This window comes from Aulostomus chinensis, chromosome 12 (genome assembly GCF_037954235.1).
Source record: "Aulostomus chinensis isolate RoL2024-O1b breed Wild chromosome 12, RoL_Achi_v1.0, whole genome shotgun sequence".
In the NCBI taxonomy this organism is placed as follows: domain Eukaryota; kingdom Metazoa; phylum Chordata; class Actinopteri; order Syngnathiformes; family Aulostomidae; genus Aulostomus; species Aulostomus chinensis.
The window spans coordinates 16329644-16345984 of NC_141331.1; the positions used below are offsets into that span (position 1 = coordinate 16329644).

The 16341-nt window shown below is 42.5% G+C and overlaps 1 protein-coding gene across 1 annotated transcript in view; it reads right to left on the bottom strand.

Moving 5' to 3' along the window:
• The window catches only part of col4a1 (collagen, type IV, alpha 1), a 37855-nt gene that overhangs the window by 12264 nt on the left and 9250 nt on the right, over positions 1 to 16341 (bottom strand). The window contains exons 2-18 of the mRNA XM_086220511.1: positions 7042 to 7095; positions 4131 to 4220; positions 3859 to 3903; positions 3726 to 3770; positions 3512 to 3574; positions 3264 to 3317; positions 3026 to 3052; positions 2829 to 2903; positions 2682 to 2744; positions 2522 to 2557; positions 2388 to 2426; positions 1198 to 1293; positions 1063 to 1098; positions 904 to 963; positions 736 to 771; positions 608 to 652; positions 476 to 508 (exon numbers count right to left, since the gene is read on the bottom strand). Of these exons, the coding sequence (XP_086076637.1) occupies positions 476 to 508; positions 608 to 652; positions 736 to 771; positions 904 to 963; positions 1063 to 1098; positions 1198 to 1293; positions 2388 to 2426; positions 2522 to 2557; positions 2682 to 2744; positions 2829 to 2903; positions 3026 to 3052; positions 3264 to 3317; positions 3512 to 3574; positions 3726 to 3770; positions 3859 to 3903; positions 4131 to 4220; positions 7042 to 7095 (897 nt within the window). The remainder of the gene's footprint in view (positions 1 to 475; positions 509 to 607; positions 653 to 735; positions 772 to 903; positions 964 to 1062; positions 1099 to 1197; positions 1294 to 2387; positions 2427 to 2521; positions 2558 to 2681; positions 2745 to 2828; positions 2904 to 3025; positions 3053 to 3263; positions 3318 to 3511; positions 3575 to 3725; positions 3771 to 3858; positions 3904 to 4130; positions 4221 to 7041; positions 7096 to 16341) is intronic.

Here is a 16341-nt window from a genome sequence, read left to right on the forward strand (position 1 = left end):
ACATTCACTCCAATCCTGAGATCCGGAAGTATTCTGACCACTAATCTGCACTCACTCACCTGGAAGCTCCTCTACCAGTGAATACTACGGAAACATTGCATGTTTAAAATGGCAGAATTACAACTACTTGTGTGCGATTGACTCAAATGAATTTCTTTATTATCTTAAATGCAATTGAGTACTGATAAAAGTTCCAGTATTACTAGATCCAACAAGTCCCAGAATGCAGATTGAGGGCATCTTTCCAAAGAGCCTCTCTATCTACAAGGTGCCTCCATGGCTGGAAGTCTATCTCACTTGGTTTCACCTGATTGTCCTCGGTGTCACTATAAGACACATACACCCACCCTCTGAACTGAATGCTGATGTGGGGACATCTGCTGGTGACTTTTTAGAATACATCCTGCTTGAGGTTGAGAGGGAGAGAAAGTGGCGCGGTAAAGAAAAATAGAAGTTAGAGAAAGAGATAACTTACATAACCCGGTGGGCCTCTCTCTCCTTTTTCACCCTGAAAAAAGACAAAGAATCAGCCTGTGGGATCATATCACTTCCGAGACAATGCTAGATGAAAGAATGAGCTATTATGGTATGTTGAGTAAAAACTTACCTGGGGCCCAGGGTATCCAGAACCTCCAGGGAAACCTTTTTCTCCCTGAATGAGAGTAAATATGGGGGGTTAAGTGATAAAAGCAAACTACAGTTTGGACAACAGAGCAGACTAAAAACAATAATCACCTTTCGTCCAGTGTCTCCTTCCTTGCCAGGTTTGCCCTTAAATTACAGGAACAAAAAGTCACTGTTACATGGATCCATGGCACGGAAACATAAATATGCACACACAAATATGTCAGTGACAAACTTCACTTATTATATCAACCCATGCAGGTATATCGTACAACTTACTATTGGTCCTGAGGGGCCTGGATCACCCTTAATACCATTTTGATACGAGACACAAAAGCCCTGCAAAGGACACATGACTAATCAGTGATTATTGTGCGAAATAGGAAGAAGTAGCCTGTGTGGACACAGCAGCACAACATAAGAAAGCAAGATACTAACTTTTTCTCCTTTATCCCCTTTAAGTCCTCTGTCACCCTTTAGAAATAAAGAAGGGTTACAACTGACATCAAAAAAAAGCACTTGTGACTTATTCATTGCAGAAATAATCTGTTGGGACTTTGAATGAGTGAGTACCGGTGGTCCGGGTACATGCTCAGTGACAGGTCTCCCCTCTACTCCCAGTGATGGAGGTCCAGGCGGGCCTGGTGGGCCACGGAAGCCTCGCTCACCCTGCAGGGAGATGACAGATACGATAATGTGTGAGGCTCCTGTAACACAAATAAAACATCCATCCATCCATCCATTCATATATATATATATATATATATATATCCACCCATCCATCGTCATCTTCCGCTTATTCCTACACATTAAGGGTCGCGGGGGGGCTGGAGCCTATCCCAGCGTCAACAGGCGAGAGGCAGGGTTCACCCTGGACAGGTCACCAGTCCATCACAGGGCCAACATAGAGAGACGAACAACCATTCACACTCACAGTCACACCTACGGTCAATTTAGAGTATCAATCAGCCTCGTCCTCTCTTGATGTCTTTGGACTGTGGGAGGAAGCTGGAGTACCAGAGAGAACCCACGCAGGAACAGGGAGAACATGGAGACTCACACAGAAAGATCCCGTGCCCGAGCCGGGACTCGAACCCGGAACCTTCTTGCTGTGAGGCCACAGTGCTAACCACTGCATATATATATACATACATACATATATATATATATATATATATATATATATATATATATATATATATATATATATATATATATATATATATATATATATATATATTCTGCTATTTGGTATTGGATTTAATAAGAATGAGATAACTAGCCAGGTAATATTCAGGTAAAACTAAAGGAACACTTTTCTAATATGAATGTGGCAACAACCCTGACTTGTAAAATATTCCATGTGTCAAAACATTGGCATATAATAATAACAATCATCCTGGTAGAATGTAAAGTAAATGGTTTGGAATTTTTGGGTTCGGAACATACATTTGTGATTATTTCAGTTGATGCTGGTTTCCACATGATGAGTGTAAAGCTATTTTACACGAATATCAGTGTTCCACCATCACGATCAGATGTAAATTACAGGAAATTAAAATTGATCGGAAATTAATACGAAAACACCTTTTTATCAAGTCAAGTGTCATATTTTGGAATGGAGCGTCTTCTCACCTGACCAGATGTAATTTAACAAAGAGAACATCCCTTGTTACTGTTATTAATATGTTATTAATGTGTAAATAATGTAATTACCACCTCCAGATTGAAAACAAAGAGTTAGTAATACGTTATCTTCTCACCTTGTCTCCTTTCTCACTCACAAAGGCCAGCTTGTCACCCTACAGAGAAATTAAAAAGTTACATTCATGTCTCAGCTGTGTGACCATAGTGGACTGGGTTTCATGGAGATACCGTTCTTCATCGTGTGTTTTACCTTCTCTCCAGGAGGTCCTGGTGGACCAGGGTCACCCTGCAAAACACAATCACTCCATTACAACCCGAAAACTCTATCTAACAGGATCTACAGACATCCCGCCATTATTGAGAAGCACAATAAATAAACACATAAAAGTCCATCTCTAGTAATAACTAACTTTGGGTCCTTGATAGCCACGAGGTCCTGGGGGGCCGACAGGTCCAGGAGTTCCGATTAATCCCTGAAAGATGTGTGTAGAAAGAACTTGTAACCAAATCACAGTTGAGATCACATAATTGCTTTTCAACACACAAACAAACCGTACAGGTAGTCCAGGTGTGCCTGGGAAACCTCTGTCTCCTTTCAAGGGAACAATTCCAATCACACCACCAGGGTCGCCCTGCAGGAGTCGAACCGACAAGAAGGTTGAAACATGTTGCATCTGACTAATGGACGATTCATGCTGGTTACTGTACTGGAGACAATACATTTACATACAAGCTTTATAGAATGTCAACAGACCTTCATTCCAGGAATTCCCGGGATACCCTGCAAAGAGAACAACGTTGCAGTTAAACTAGAGAACTGACAGGAGCCAGGAGCCCATATCAGAGTAGCAGATAAGATTTAGGTCCGCTAACTGGAAGCCCCCCCTCCCCCCCCCTCCCCCCAAACTGCTTGTCAGTCAAAACAACAAGATGGCACAGTGGCAGTAACACGTATGTGTTGGTCAGTGTGGTGTAGCGTCGTAACATCTTACAGGGGGTCCTTGAAGGCCATCAAAGCCAGGAGTGCCGTCTCTACCTCTCTCCCCCTGAAACACACACAGGACACTTGTAGAAGGGAAAAGAAGCTGTGTGTCTAACAAAAGAGAATAAAACAAAACAACCAGGCTGATTTTCAGGTACTTGGTCTTGAGATGCTGCCCCATTCTTTCAAAGGAACTATGACGTAGAGTTTCACACCCAGTAAGTCCATGAGTAAGACTCTGAAAAAGTCATGTCTTACTTTTGTCCCATTGCATCCCGGGATACCTGGGAGACCAGCTGGCCCATCATTTCCATTAATGCCCTACAAACAGGAGAGTAGAAGAGACAATTTATAATGGAGAGAATAAAGGATATTTCAGTAAATGGTGGCATGTAAAATCAGATTCCCACTGGTGGGACTTTATTGGATTTTTGAAGGATGTTAGATATGAAGGAAAATATGAGGAACTTACTGGGAGTCCTGGGTTTCCTGGGAAACCTGGCAGACCAGGGGGACCCTGCAAGTTTATGACCATACCAACATTACTATATCAAACATGACGACAACTGGAACGTGTCGTAGTGCTCATATTGTTAGCAACTTACCCTCACTCCTTTAAGACCGGGGGCCCCGTGCTCACCCAAATCTCCCTAAAAAATAGAAGTTATCATTATGATCAAGAGAAATAGGTTCTGGTGAGATGTGAAGTAAGTACAATAAGTAAGTACACAAATACATGTACACACACACGCACACACGCACGCACACACACACACACACACACACACACACACACACTGAACACACACTGATGGTGATTACTATGTTTCTAGGATCATGTCAATATCAAAATGAATGATTATGAGTGCGCACTGACCTTGGGACCCATGGCTCCTGGTGGCCCCTCAGGTCCCTGCATCCCAGGGAATCCCATGTTACCTTGAAGACCAGGAAGTCCACGTTCACCCTGTTAAGTGGGAAAGCACTGACGTCATTACAGGCAGAAAAACAGAACAGGAACCATTTTGAATACACTGGTTTTCCAAGTCATTTTTATACTGTATGTATGTAGCAGTCAGGAGCTTGTCAAGAAAGGCAGAAAGGCTGATGAAGACTATTTTGTATACTGCATGTCAACACTGGGCAAGTTCACCAAACACTGAGGGTAAGGAAAAATAATCTAAATATAATTTGGAATTGTAACAAAAAGATACGTGAAAACAATTTATGTTCTTATTATTTGATATTTCAGGGTTTCAAGTAAAATAGTAACCATCTAATACATTCACTTCATCAACAAATACAGAACCTCTCCTCACCAGAACTCTAGACACTATCTGAAAACTCTCCCTCTATAACAGCAGGTGGCGCTATAACTAAAGGCAGCATGAGGCTTAACACTGCAGTTTGAACAACCACTGCCAACCTGTGCAAGATGATTTTCAAATTAAAATTGATAGGTTGATTGTATACTGTATATTGAAAACCACATTGTGTTTAGCATGTTGCATTTGTTTTTCACAAGAAATTAGCTCTGTATTTTCATCTTATTAAATCATTCATAGAATCTGTTTAGTTTTTCACATTATTTTTTTTAAATAAACCACAGAAGTTCTTTTACACAATCTGTCTCATTCTGCTTGTACTTTAATCCGGTAGGGAGGTCAAACTGGTTCCACGCAAAAAGAAGGTCAATCATTGAAAAATAAGAATGAATCATGTTTTATGTCAAACTAATTGGACCGAAATGCCCTTTAGTTCGTTGTAGTTCATTCAAACACATTCATTTAAATTTCTGCTCAAATCTGACATGCGGGATATCATGTTGCAAAGGCTCTGAATGCGTCTGACTGCGTAAGACTGAATGCTCTGATTTGTTGTTTTCATCGTCTGCCACTAGATGGCAGCAAAGCCTCATAGCTTCGCAACCGCCAAGGACGACAGTGACGTGAAGGGCTGGACAAATTACTTCTCCCCGAATACAACACACCTGGTTTACATCAGTCACGAGAAACATTGCTTATTGAACCATGGGAACAATCACGGGGGTTACTATGGCAACAACAGGAAGTGATATCACTGGATACTGGGGGGGGGCTGTTTGTCCTCCCAGTACCTTTAGGAACCCAGAAGGGCTTTGGACTGGCCAGGATCCACTGAACACAGTCATCTGTTGTTGTTGTCATTGGGGCTGCATGCTTGGCTACTGTTGCTGGAAGAATGAGCCAGTCGCTCCACTAGCGGACGGGTAACCGTCTGCACCCGTCTGATATCCCTGAGCCAATAATACACATGAAAACGTAAACAGCAGGAGCTGCGCTGAACAATAAACCTACAAAGTTGGTACTGCTTTGGTGATGCACTTCCTGTTTCTTTGCTCGTGAAAACATAAAAGCAGTCATTGCGACCTTTAGTTACTGGTTCTTCACTGCTGGATTATATTCATTTTAAGGCACCTATGTTTCTGACCATGTGGACATGTTACACAGTTAAAAGGGAAAATGATGGTCTTGTACTTTCTTTTTAATATATTTTCAACAAATGTACAAAAACCTTCCAGCAAAAACAACCAAGCTGTTTATCTCTGTAAGTCATTTAAAATATGTCACCGATTCAAACTGTTTTCAAAAAGGCTAAACAGCTTCTTCAACTTGCTGTATTATTTTCATGTCGTGATTTGTTGAGGTCCAGATAAATATTGCCAGACTTTCTGTTTGGAAATTTGCTTTCTTCTCACAACTGAGGACCTGTAAGAGGGAAAATTTGTTCTTGGCACTGAGCAGAAACTTTTCATGTTTCAGGTCGACGACCTCTCAGCCAGTCCGCGGCAGGGGTCCCCGCCACTCGAACATCTGCATCTGAGAACTTCCGTCAGTCAGACGGGAACAAGGATTGGGCCCAGCTGTGTGTCCGGACTTGCTCTTATTCAGACTGATCTTTGTTCCCCTCCAGGTCTCCACTCAAAGAACCTGAGTCCGCCCAGTCTGTCCCAGTGCCCAGCACGAAAAGTTCTGAGTACGTCCCCGCTGATGTGAAGGATGTCACCTTCTAACATTTGCAGATCCTTTCTAGATGGCCACGATGCAGATATCTCAGCTTGGAGGAGGTTAAAGGAACATTCAGGACATTCTAGGAATGTTTTGGGGAACATCTACGAGACTATTTTTGCAGAATGTTTGTAGAAACTATAATAGCAATCACAGTCACACACAGAGAATGTGACCAACAAAGACATCAGTCAGGAAATTTCCAGCAGGTTCCCTGACAGATACGAAAAGATCCCTTAAGGTTCTCCAGAAGTTCCCATAATCATACTGAAGGTTCTTGTATAGTCACTTCAGTTATGCCAACATTCTGAGAACAGAGTGCAAAGACCTAAAAGGAACATCCTATAATTATGTTCCTCTAAATGTTCCAAGAACATCCTGAATGTTACCTGAAGGTTCTCCTCATAACATTCCCCTACACTTAGAAGAACTGAAAGAACAAGGAGGCATCCTTAACACCAGCAGGAAGTTCTAAAGGGAACCTTTCAGATGACCTGTAGAAAACCACTGCGATATGTTGTGATGTGACCAAAATGGAACATCTTCTTCAATTACACAGGGAATTTTCACCTGCAGGATTTTCATAACCAAAAGTTTGGTTTCATAGAACCTAAAGCAGAGCATCCTCTCACACATGAGTGAGCTGACTCCATTAGTCTGACCCTGCTTTTCAGAAACAGCACAAAAAACCCCAACAAAACACAGAGATATGGCAAATAAAGAGACAAACCGAAGTCCTACCTTTGTTCCTTTGACACCACTGCAGTCGCATTTTCCACATGATGGCCCGCAACCCTGAGAATGAAGAGAACAATAAAAATCATCCGTCAACTTAACGACAACAGCGAAAACGAAGTGTTACGCCATCAGCAAATTACTGCCCGCAGTAGAAAAGGTGCCTGATGTGTGAAGTGTTACAATGTCTTCACTCTTTTATAGCACGTTGGCTTCTTGCCACCGTCAGATGGATCACATGAAACCTGCTGATACACCAAATCACTGCAGTGAACGTCGGCTGGATCCTGATCGATCCCACAGAAATAATAGATCATAAACAGATGCGGGTCAAAGGATTAGAAGGAGATTATTGGAATAATGTTTGATTTCCTGTTAGAGGAGACTTCGTCGGACTACAACGTCAGTATGTTCTATGGTCTCCTGAGGCTGGACCCTGGGAATGAGGCCGCTCTGCTCTCTCTCTCTCTTTCTCTCTTCCACTCGTCTCCCTCCATCGCCCAGCTGTTGCTCAACTCACGTGCACAGCATCCAGCCAAAAGTCTGTCAATTTTTTATTTTTTTTGGGGGGGGGGGGGGGATATGCTCTGCACTCTTGAGTGGAGAATGAACAGCAACCACAAAAATCTTTCTCTCTTCTTCCCACACATCCAGCAAATAAACAACTACATCACTGTCCAGTCTGCTCCATTTGTTCATCACCTTTCCTGTAACTCCATTTCCCCTCTTCAATTCCCCCACTTACACGCAATCCTCCTCAACATATCCGAATCACTATGTGGTCTATAAAGTACAGGAAACCATGGGAAACTCAACCCCCCCATCGCACACGCACACACCCTGTCCCACTGCACTTGTTCTCCTCCATCTGCACATGTGTGGCCTTCGTCATTTCCCATTCAAACACCCCTCGCTCCATCCACGGCAGGGAAAAACTTCAAGAACACCTGCTTTGCATCAGATAAGTGTCATAAAACAAACAGAGGAAATTGATCATTGACAGTGAAAATGAAACGCATGTGTGCTTCATTATGAGGAAGAAAAAAAAACAAAAATAAAATCCTACTGGCTCGCAGCAATAAGAGATTTGTGGAAACTCGTCGAGGGAGTAAAGGCACGCTGATGCCAGCACCCACAGCTGCTCAGGTCCGTCTCACTTACTGATTTCTCTTTGTATTGAGTCTTTTTTTTTTTTAAGACTAAAAACTTAGCTGAGCAGACATTCCTGTACGTCGGAGGGCACCAGCAGTGAACCCAAACATCAAACCGGTGCACACAATGAGGCTGCTATGCATGTGTGAGTGTGTGATGAAAGGCACCACCCGAGAACGTCTCATGTCGGATCCCGAAACACAGCAGGTAGATAAAGCAGTTTCCCCTCTTTTGATTTCTCATGTTTGTTTTGCTTCCACGTCCGTTCTGCAGCGTCATACCCAAACAAACCAGATGGGAAGGCACGTTTGGACAGTTTGGATGATTCTCTGTTCTCTTTATCGAACACATCCTCAGGTGCGATGATGGATGGGAGTGTTTAGAGAGGAAGAACTATTTATACCAGTAAATTCAAGGGATGCATCAACCCAGTACTAATAAGTGCATCCTGAGCTGTGCCAACAGGGCCAATCTTCATTTTCTGTTATGTCTACAAGCATTCGGGCTGCTTGACCCCAATAACATCCATTTTAACAAAGTGCTAGTTTTAGCGTTCAGCTCACTGGTGTTTTCATACAGTCCAAACAGTCTGACAGCTTTAAAATGAAAAATACAAAGTGCGTTTCTAAGGTGTAAGTTTCAAGTCTTTTGTTCGTACGTTTTCAGCTCATTTTTCCAGTTTTACAACATGAAGAGGAATTTCTATATCATTTTGAAGCGATTCATCCAGAGTATCGAAGTTCAGGTATCCATCCCTAACTTTCATATTCCTAATTATATTGTTCTCATAATAAAATCCACAAAATATTGTGCCACAGTTTAACATCTGTAACATACACCTCTAACGATCAGGTTCTGATTGATCAAAACTGGTCTCAGAGTGGTCATCAGTATTGGTCATAATTCAGGTTTAGGTTACAAACCTACACTTACAAACCTTAAAAGTGGATGACAGTTTTACTTACACTGAACACACACACACGCAAGAACTGACAGGAACATACAGAAACACCATTTAACAGTTGACTGAATATTGAATGAAACGCCTCTAAACCAACTCATTCAATGCACTGTCAAGTCCTGTGCATGTATTCCATGTATTTTTCTTTGAATACCATGAAAGGAGTTTTTAAAACATTTGTTTAACTGTCAGATATTCAGTTGATCACATCTCACAAATCCTCTCATGTAAGAGGCATCTAGACTTGAGCGAATAGTTTACTAACTTATCAAAGATTGGAATCTTTGGCTTTATAACGCAGTATTTTTACTTTGTGGTACAAGTTTTATTTAAGTAAATGATCTGACCACTCATCCTGCTTTGCATAAATAACCAGTGAGGGTGTTCATGTATGGACTGTGGGAACATCAGCAGATGCAGATGACGTTATTATACCCCCCCCCCACACACACACACACACACACAAACACAGGCAAGTTACTTGATGCTCCACAGAGCAAACAGACAGACAGAAGTCTGAGGCTGGGCTGTGCTGAGTGTGACTTGATGTCCTCTGTGAATATACAGTGGCTCATGACTCATGGAAGTTCTTGATAAATCAGATCCAGTAAAGCTGTGCAGCCTCACGTGTGTCTGGAAAAGTGTTTATGTCATCCCTAAATCTGGATGGTAGACTTGGACGTCTCCAAACTGTGAAAAATCAACATGGCATAATGTGTGTGTGTGTGTGTGTGTGTGTGTGTGTATGTGTGTGTGTGTGTGTGTGTGTGACAGTGTGTTTGCGATTGTTTAAAGAGGCTGAACTGGCACAGAAACACAGACCTGAGAATTTACTTTAACACAAGCTGAGATAGATTCAAGGTACGCCAGCGGCTGAGGATGAGCAGAATACAGGCCTTCATGATGTAGCGGCGTCCGAGGCGCCAGAGGTTACATCAGTTCCAGCCCCATCGCGAAAAGGTTAAGGGTTCAACACTTGCTTGATACGTCTGACATCATCAGATACGCAGGCGCTGAGACGAGCCCACTGTCAGATCTTGGCAGTCGAAAGATTGCAACATAAACACACAGTGTAAACCAGAGTGAGAGTATAGAAGTGTTGCATCATTGGAATCCGGCACGGCTGGTAACATGGAGCAGTAATGAAGGTTCACTAGCGGAGTCACTCGAAAATACAGTAAGTGAGAAGTCCACCAAAGGTCAGGTTAGGAACTTGCAGTTGCATCACAACAATAAGAAAGCATGCACAATAATATCAGCATGTCATAAGCATGTGTAAATCGCTACCGGTCCAATGGTCAATATCAGTATAAAACTAAATAAATCCCAACATCATGTATAACTCGGACTGAGTCATGGTTGTGTTATCTCTGACAGGCTCCCTTCCAATTGTTTCTTGGCTGAATTTGAATGTCAAAAGAACTAAAATCAAACAACCTTCCTCTCCGCTGACGGTTGTCACCTTTTATCCACGACCGCGTGTCCAAATGCAAAATACTGGTGATAGAGTACTTCTCTGCAGTCCTGTTAGTTTTAGTACTGCATCAATGTTAAAAGCTCAACTTTAACTTCAGGCCTCAAAGGAAAAAAATGGTCTTCTTCACCCGATAGTCAAGAGTATATTATCTCATTACAGTTGAACTGCTTTCCACTTGAAACATCTGTGTACATATGTGAAGACTCATTTTTGTATGAAAGATAAACAATGGAGGAAAATCACTTATTTGCACAGGAAATGATTTTCAAATGTAGAGAGTTGCTTTCTCAGTAGGGTAATTCAAAAAATGTGTCCTTCAGCTTTCTAGAGTTTAATGACTCGCTGTCGTGCTTCCTAACCGTTCAAAGCCTGTAAAACTAAATGCTACATTGCTTTGGTAAAGCCTGCTACATGTTGCTCATAAATGATGCATCGCTGATTTGTACCACCGGAGGGCCCCACACTGACTGAACCGCTTCACTGTGCGCACCGATGGTCAAACACATCTGGACAATGTCAGCAGCAGACTTTTCTTTCGAAACATCCTCATACTTGTCCCCCGCTTTAGACGAAGCGGCTGACCTGGAGTTCCGGTGAGGAGCTTTATGTCATTTGGCATCCCTTCTTCTTTGTTATTATACAGAACACACATGTAGACACGCACAGCATTTCAAACCCCTTAAATTAACGGCTTTCACACAGACGTTGCAAGATCAACAACCGTGCAACAATTCTGTCGCTCTGGGGTATTAAAGATGCAGTAAGTGTTGTGCATTTTGCTAAAATGGGCAGAACAGGATGTGGAGGACCGGCATCACTGACAAAAGCCTCTACATCCATAATGGCTGCAAGAATGTATTTTAACACTTATTTTAAAATGTTGAAACATATATTTTTTTCAATTATTTGCAGCACCTTTAATATGTGAACGGTAAAAGCCCTCGAGTGGTCACTGCCAAGGTGACCTTCACGCCTCCTTCTCTTTCAGGCTGACGTACAACATCATGCAATTTCTGCTGCTCTTATCTGGACACTTCTCAGCTGGGGTGGGGGGGGGGGGTGCAGAGAGGAGCCTTCCTTCCTTCCACTTTGATAGGGGTTTTACTGAAGGGGCACTTGATAAGTAACATATTTTTTTCATGTTATTTTCCAGAGTTTTCACAAAAAGATTTCCTCTTCTTCTCACTATTCAACTGCCTACTTCAGTGGACAGAGGCTCCCATGGATTTGCCGTAGATTCGCTTGCACAGTCAGAGAAGTGTAGAGGTCCCACATCCTCAAAGCTTAACAGAATATCAGGCTTCACTTGTCAGCCGTTACATGTTTAACTCCTGGAAATTAACGGTGATTATTTCAAAATTAACTGCTGCCTCTCAAAAGTAACCACGCCGGCTCTTGTCGTACTAACAATACAACTCTCTAGATAAGAAAGTGCGAAGAGTCATCATGAAAGGCTCAGTAATTTATGAGCCCATTGACAGTTTCAGCATGTTTTGACCCATTGTTCTGGTTTTATGTCTCTATCTGTTTTCTGCTGCTTATCAGGAACTAGGTTATGGTGATTACCCAGACTTGTTTCTCTCCAGTAAAAATAACAGTCTTGTGTCCAAAATCTCATTCCCAAAGTTCCTGACCGAGCAGTCCTGACAAATGGAGCGTCATCTTTTGGTTCAGCTCCTTCATCATCACAGTGGACCAAAGCATCGCCTTCATTGCTGCTGATGACCTGACACTGATCCCCCCCCCCCCCCCAAAACAATGAATCAAACCACATCACTCTGGGTACCACAGTTTGTATTAATACGGTTATAAAAAAAGGTTAACAGGGGAGCAGCGGGACTTCAGTATGAGGCAACATTCATACAATGTTCAGCTTGTTGTGACCTTTCACCCTCCAAGTGGCAAAAGTACATCTGTCAAGCTTTAAGTGCATTAATGTCGGCTTTCACGCCAACGCTAACACAGCTATTTCATTGTTTAACTGTGAACCACAATGCTGCGTTTCCCTGGAGATGTCGAGGGGCACTTCAGTGGAGCTGTTTTTTGCTGCTGGAGTACATGAAGTACCAGCTCTCTGCTTGACTCTTGACTGCATCTGTTTGCTCATGTGAGAGGTGCACAGGTTAGCCATATTACCCGCATTACTTACCTTCACGTTCACATTTCTTTCTATGTTCTGAATATTTCTGTTCATTTCAAGTCAACTGGTCTAATTGCTCTTAACGACCTCTGTTGTGGTTTTTGCTTCGTCCCCCCACAGAAGCATCAACATCTGGATTCTTTTGTGGACTGAAATCACAATTTGTTTGTGTTTCAGCCGATTAAACAAGCTCCTCTATTCCTTCGCAGGCCATCCCAATTTATACAGCAGCCTTGTTAAGAGCCATCAAGCAGGACAGCGCTCTGTCACAGTCTATTTACTGCAGCTGTATCGCGCTGCTTGAAGAATTCTAACCTGTGTAAGTCACCCCATGAAGACAAGCTGGTTGAGCACACATCACCGCTTCCAGATGGACACAGATCAGATAGATTTACTCCATAAATGTCGAGATCTCCCTGGACAGTAGGGATCATTAAGCAACACTAAATGAGACAGTGACATGCAAAGCTCTGTAATAAATGTAGCATCTATGCATGTGTAGTTTTACAACTTCAGATCAGCTCCGTTGACTCTGGTTTGTGTTTTTTTGTCTGAAGCGAGCAAGAGAGTGGGTGGGTTTAGCAGACAGATGGAGACAAATCAATAAGGATGTGGAGATACACACAGTTTTTCAAACTGTGCTGGGTTGATCTCTGTCTCTCCCGCCTCTGACATTCCTGGCCTTCTCTGGTACTGAGCGGCTGGGATGAGAGAATAGAAGTGGAGGAGGGGAATTTTCTCTCTGAATGCCATACTTGGAAGACAAGTCTGCTGGTGCAACTGGCTCTGTAAACAGCTTGAGTGTATGTCTGTGTTAGGCTGAGCTGCACGTGCACAAATAGCATCCAAGCCCAGGGCTGATGCTAAATTAAGATGCATCATTTTTCATATTAACTGCTGCTCTGAGCTAAATTATTCTAGTGAACCCTAACAGATCGAAACAATGGATTGCATTGATTTTGATGAATAGATAGCAATTGCATGTTTCAATTTGGTTTAATGTGCACGAATAGAAGAATTAGAACAATATTATACATGATTTTACAGGAATCCAAGCCAATCTTTGGCTTAATATGAAGTATCAATCTTCATAACTAGCTCTCAGCAAAGCAGCAAGGAAGCACTTTCCCTTAACGTCAAACTGTCATTGTAACAACTGCCGATTTGTCTGCTCCAAACACCCGAAGAGATGAGGAAGCATCTCATATATACCACAAAAGCTAAAGTTCAAAGTGGGCTCAGACATGTTATATGTTCATTCTACAATAAAACAGAGCAATGTTTTCTGTTTCCGTTGTTAAAGGAGCCGGTAGAGTTGTGTAGCTGAGAGCTTCTTGATGTGAAACATGTCCTGTTCTGGCTGGAGGCAGCAGGTATTCATCTGCAACACCAAAATAATCCCGACCCTCTGTAACTGAAAGCAGATGCACACACGCACACACACACACACACACACACACACACACACACACACACACACACACACACACACACACACACACACGCACGCACTTGCAAGACAAAATGCTCACAAATGCACATTTTCAAACATATGCAAGGGATGTAAACACAAAATGAACAGCAGACATTTTGAAAATCACATGAAAGTGTAACAACGTTCACGCGAGATTAAATCCTCATGTTTCACTTGCAAATTACAGGGTAAATCCAGTCTGCATCTGGAGCAAAATTAATGTAAATAGGTTCAATCCCCTGACCGGTGGGATTAATCTGAGAGGGGAAGTACCTCCCTCATTACTGAAGAACGTCCAGGTATGAATGTGGTGAGAAGTGAGAAGTGAGAAGTGACGTCTGGGGCTAAAGAAAGGTTTAGAGAAGGTAACACATGGCTCAGTCTGTGAGTTTTCTGACTTTCCTCCAAAATCTAAGATCCTTTGGAGGAGCTATTTTGACCATAGGAGCTCAGGTCTACATTCAGAGTCTGGGGGCATAATTTCACCCCAAAGAAGTCCCACTTTAAGAGTTACTTCTGAAGTTCCAGTTACATGGATGGGCATTATTCTGCTGACCATTCCTGACTAGCTCATTAACAACCACATTTTATTTTCACTGCCATGTTAAAGAATCTGCAAACCAAATTTTAAACTTTGCAACGCTGTGGATTACAAGCAATGGAACGAAGACGAGGCGCGGGCCTTACGATCTTGCCGCACGACTCACGAAAGAAAGTGCAGTATGTTTATAAAAATATCAACTAATTATTTGCCGAGTCTTTGTGGTTCTGTACTGCAAAAATACAGACAACAATGGTCAGAAGGAACCTTTTACACAAAAAATAGTTCCTGGGACTTTTGGTTGAAAAAGGGCTACGGCTGCTGTTGCATGTCATTGATTTGGGGTCATTTGACTAGAACAGCAGCAGGAAGGGGGGTCTCCTGCTAGAAGAACTGCACCTCTACAAAAACTCAGCCAACATGAGTACCAACCTATAACGCTGCAGCGTGGCCAAAAATAAGCAGCAAACACGGCTCATCCGCTGGGACTGTGGAACTTGTACAACCTGTCAGCAGACATGCAACATGAAGCGGGAACATTCAGCAGGACACCAGCAGCCATGTCAACAATCTAACCAGGAATTCTCACATGCAAAATTAACTCAGCAAATGGGAAAATTGTTTTAGAGAATTTCTCAGGCCTGGAAAGCGCTGGAATTGGCTGATTTTCAAGATCTAGTGGGAGAAGTCCAGCTGCTAGTTGCTCACTGGACATGGAAACTGAGAGAAAAAGATATGGGTGTGAAAGATGGTGCAAAAAAGAGCAACTGGTCCATTGAAACGACTGGAGATAATCAGGATGCCTTGGTTGTCATAGCAACACTAAACAAAATGCATCACCTTTCACTCAACTGTTAAGTCCATGCCACTTAAAAGCCCCAAACCGATACTATACAATACGCCACAGACTACAAGGGTCTATGACCTCTCTTAATCAGGTAGTCCATCTGCATCATCTTGACCAGTCACATGACCCCCAGAGACTCGTCCTGTCGACCTTTAACCTCTGATGTGACCATTAGTGGGGATTTAAAGGTTCAAAGAGAGCTTTTAATGTAAGGTTCATCTTGATAACCAGGCTCTTTGTCAACAAATTAAGCAAGACTCCTAATTATTTTCCCTGAGGGGAACTAACTACTGCAACACACACTCACACACAAATGCACACACACACACTGGTGCTCCACCCAACAGCTGATAGTGTTCTAACCCAGCTGGTTCTGAGCTGTGTTCAACAGCAGCAAGGTTGTGTTTTTCCTCTGATAGAAACCATGAAATCATCTCCTGATTGTCTAAATAGAAACTTATATGAACTCTTTTTTTCCATTTCATTAAATATTGTTAAATTTCCAGGCTAACATTCTTTGTATCTACCCAGGGAACTTAAAGCTTCCTCGTCACATCTATTTAAATCATATCCCATTTGCCCACAAATGGCTCCAACCTTGTGATGTCACAAATCTTGCTCTGACCTGCGTGCCATCTGCTCTATCATTCTGCAAAGCGAAAAGCAAACATCTTTGTAGATGAGGTGAACTATAAGGAGAACTTGAAGTCCAGC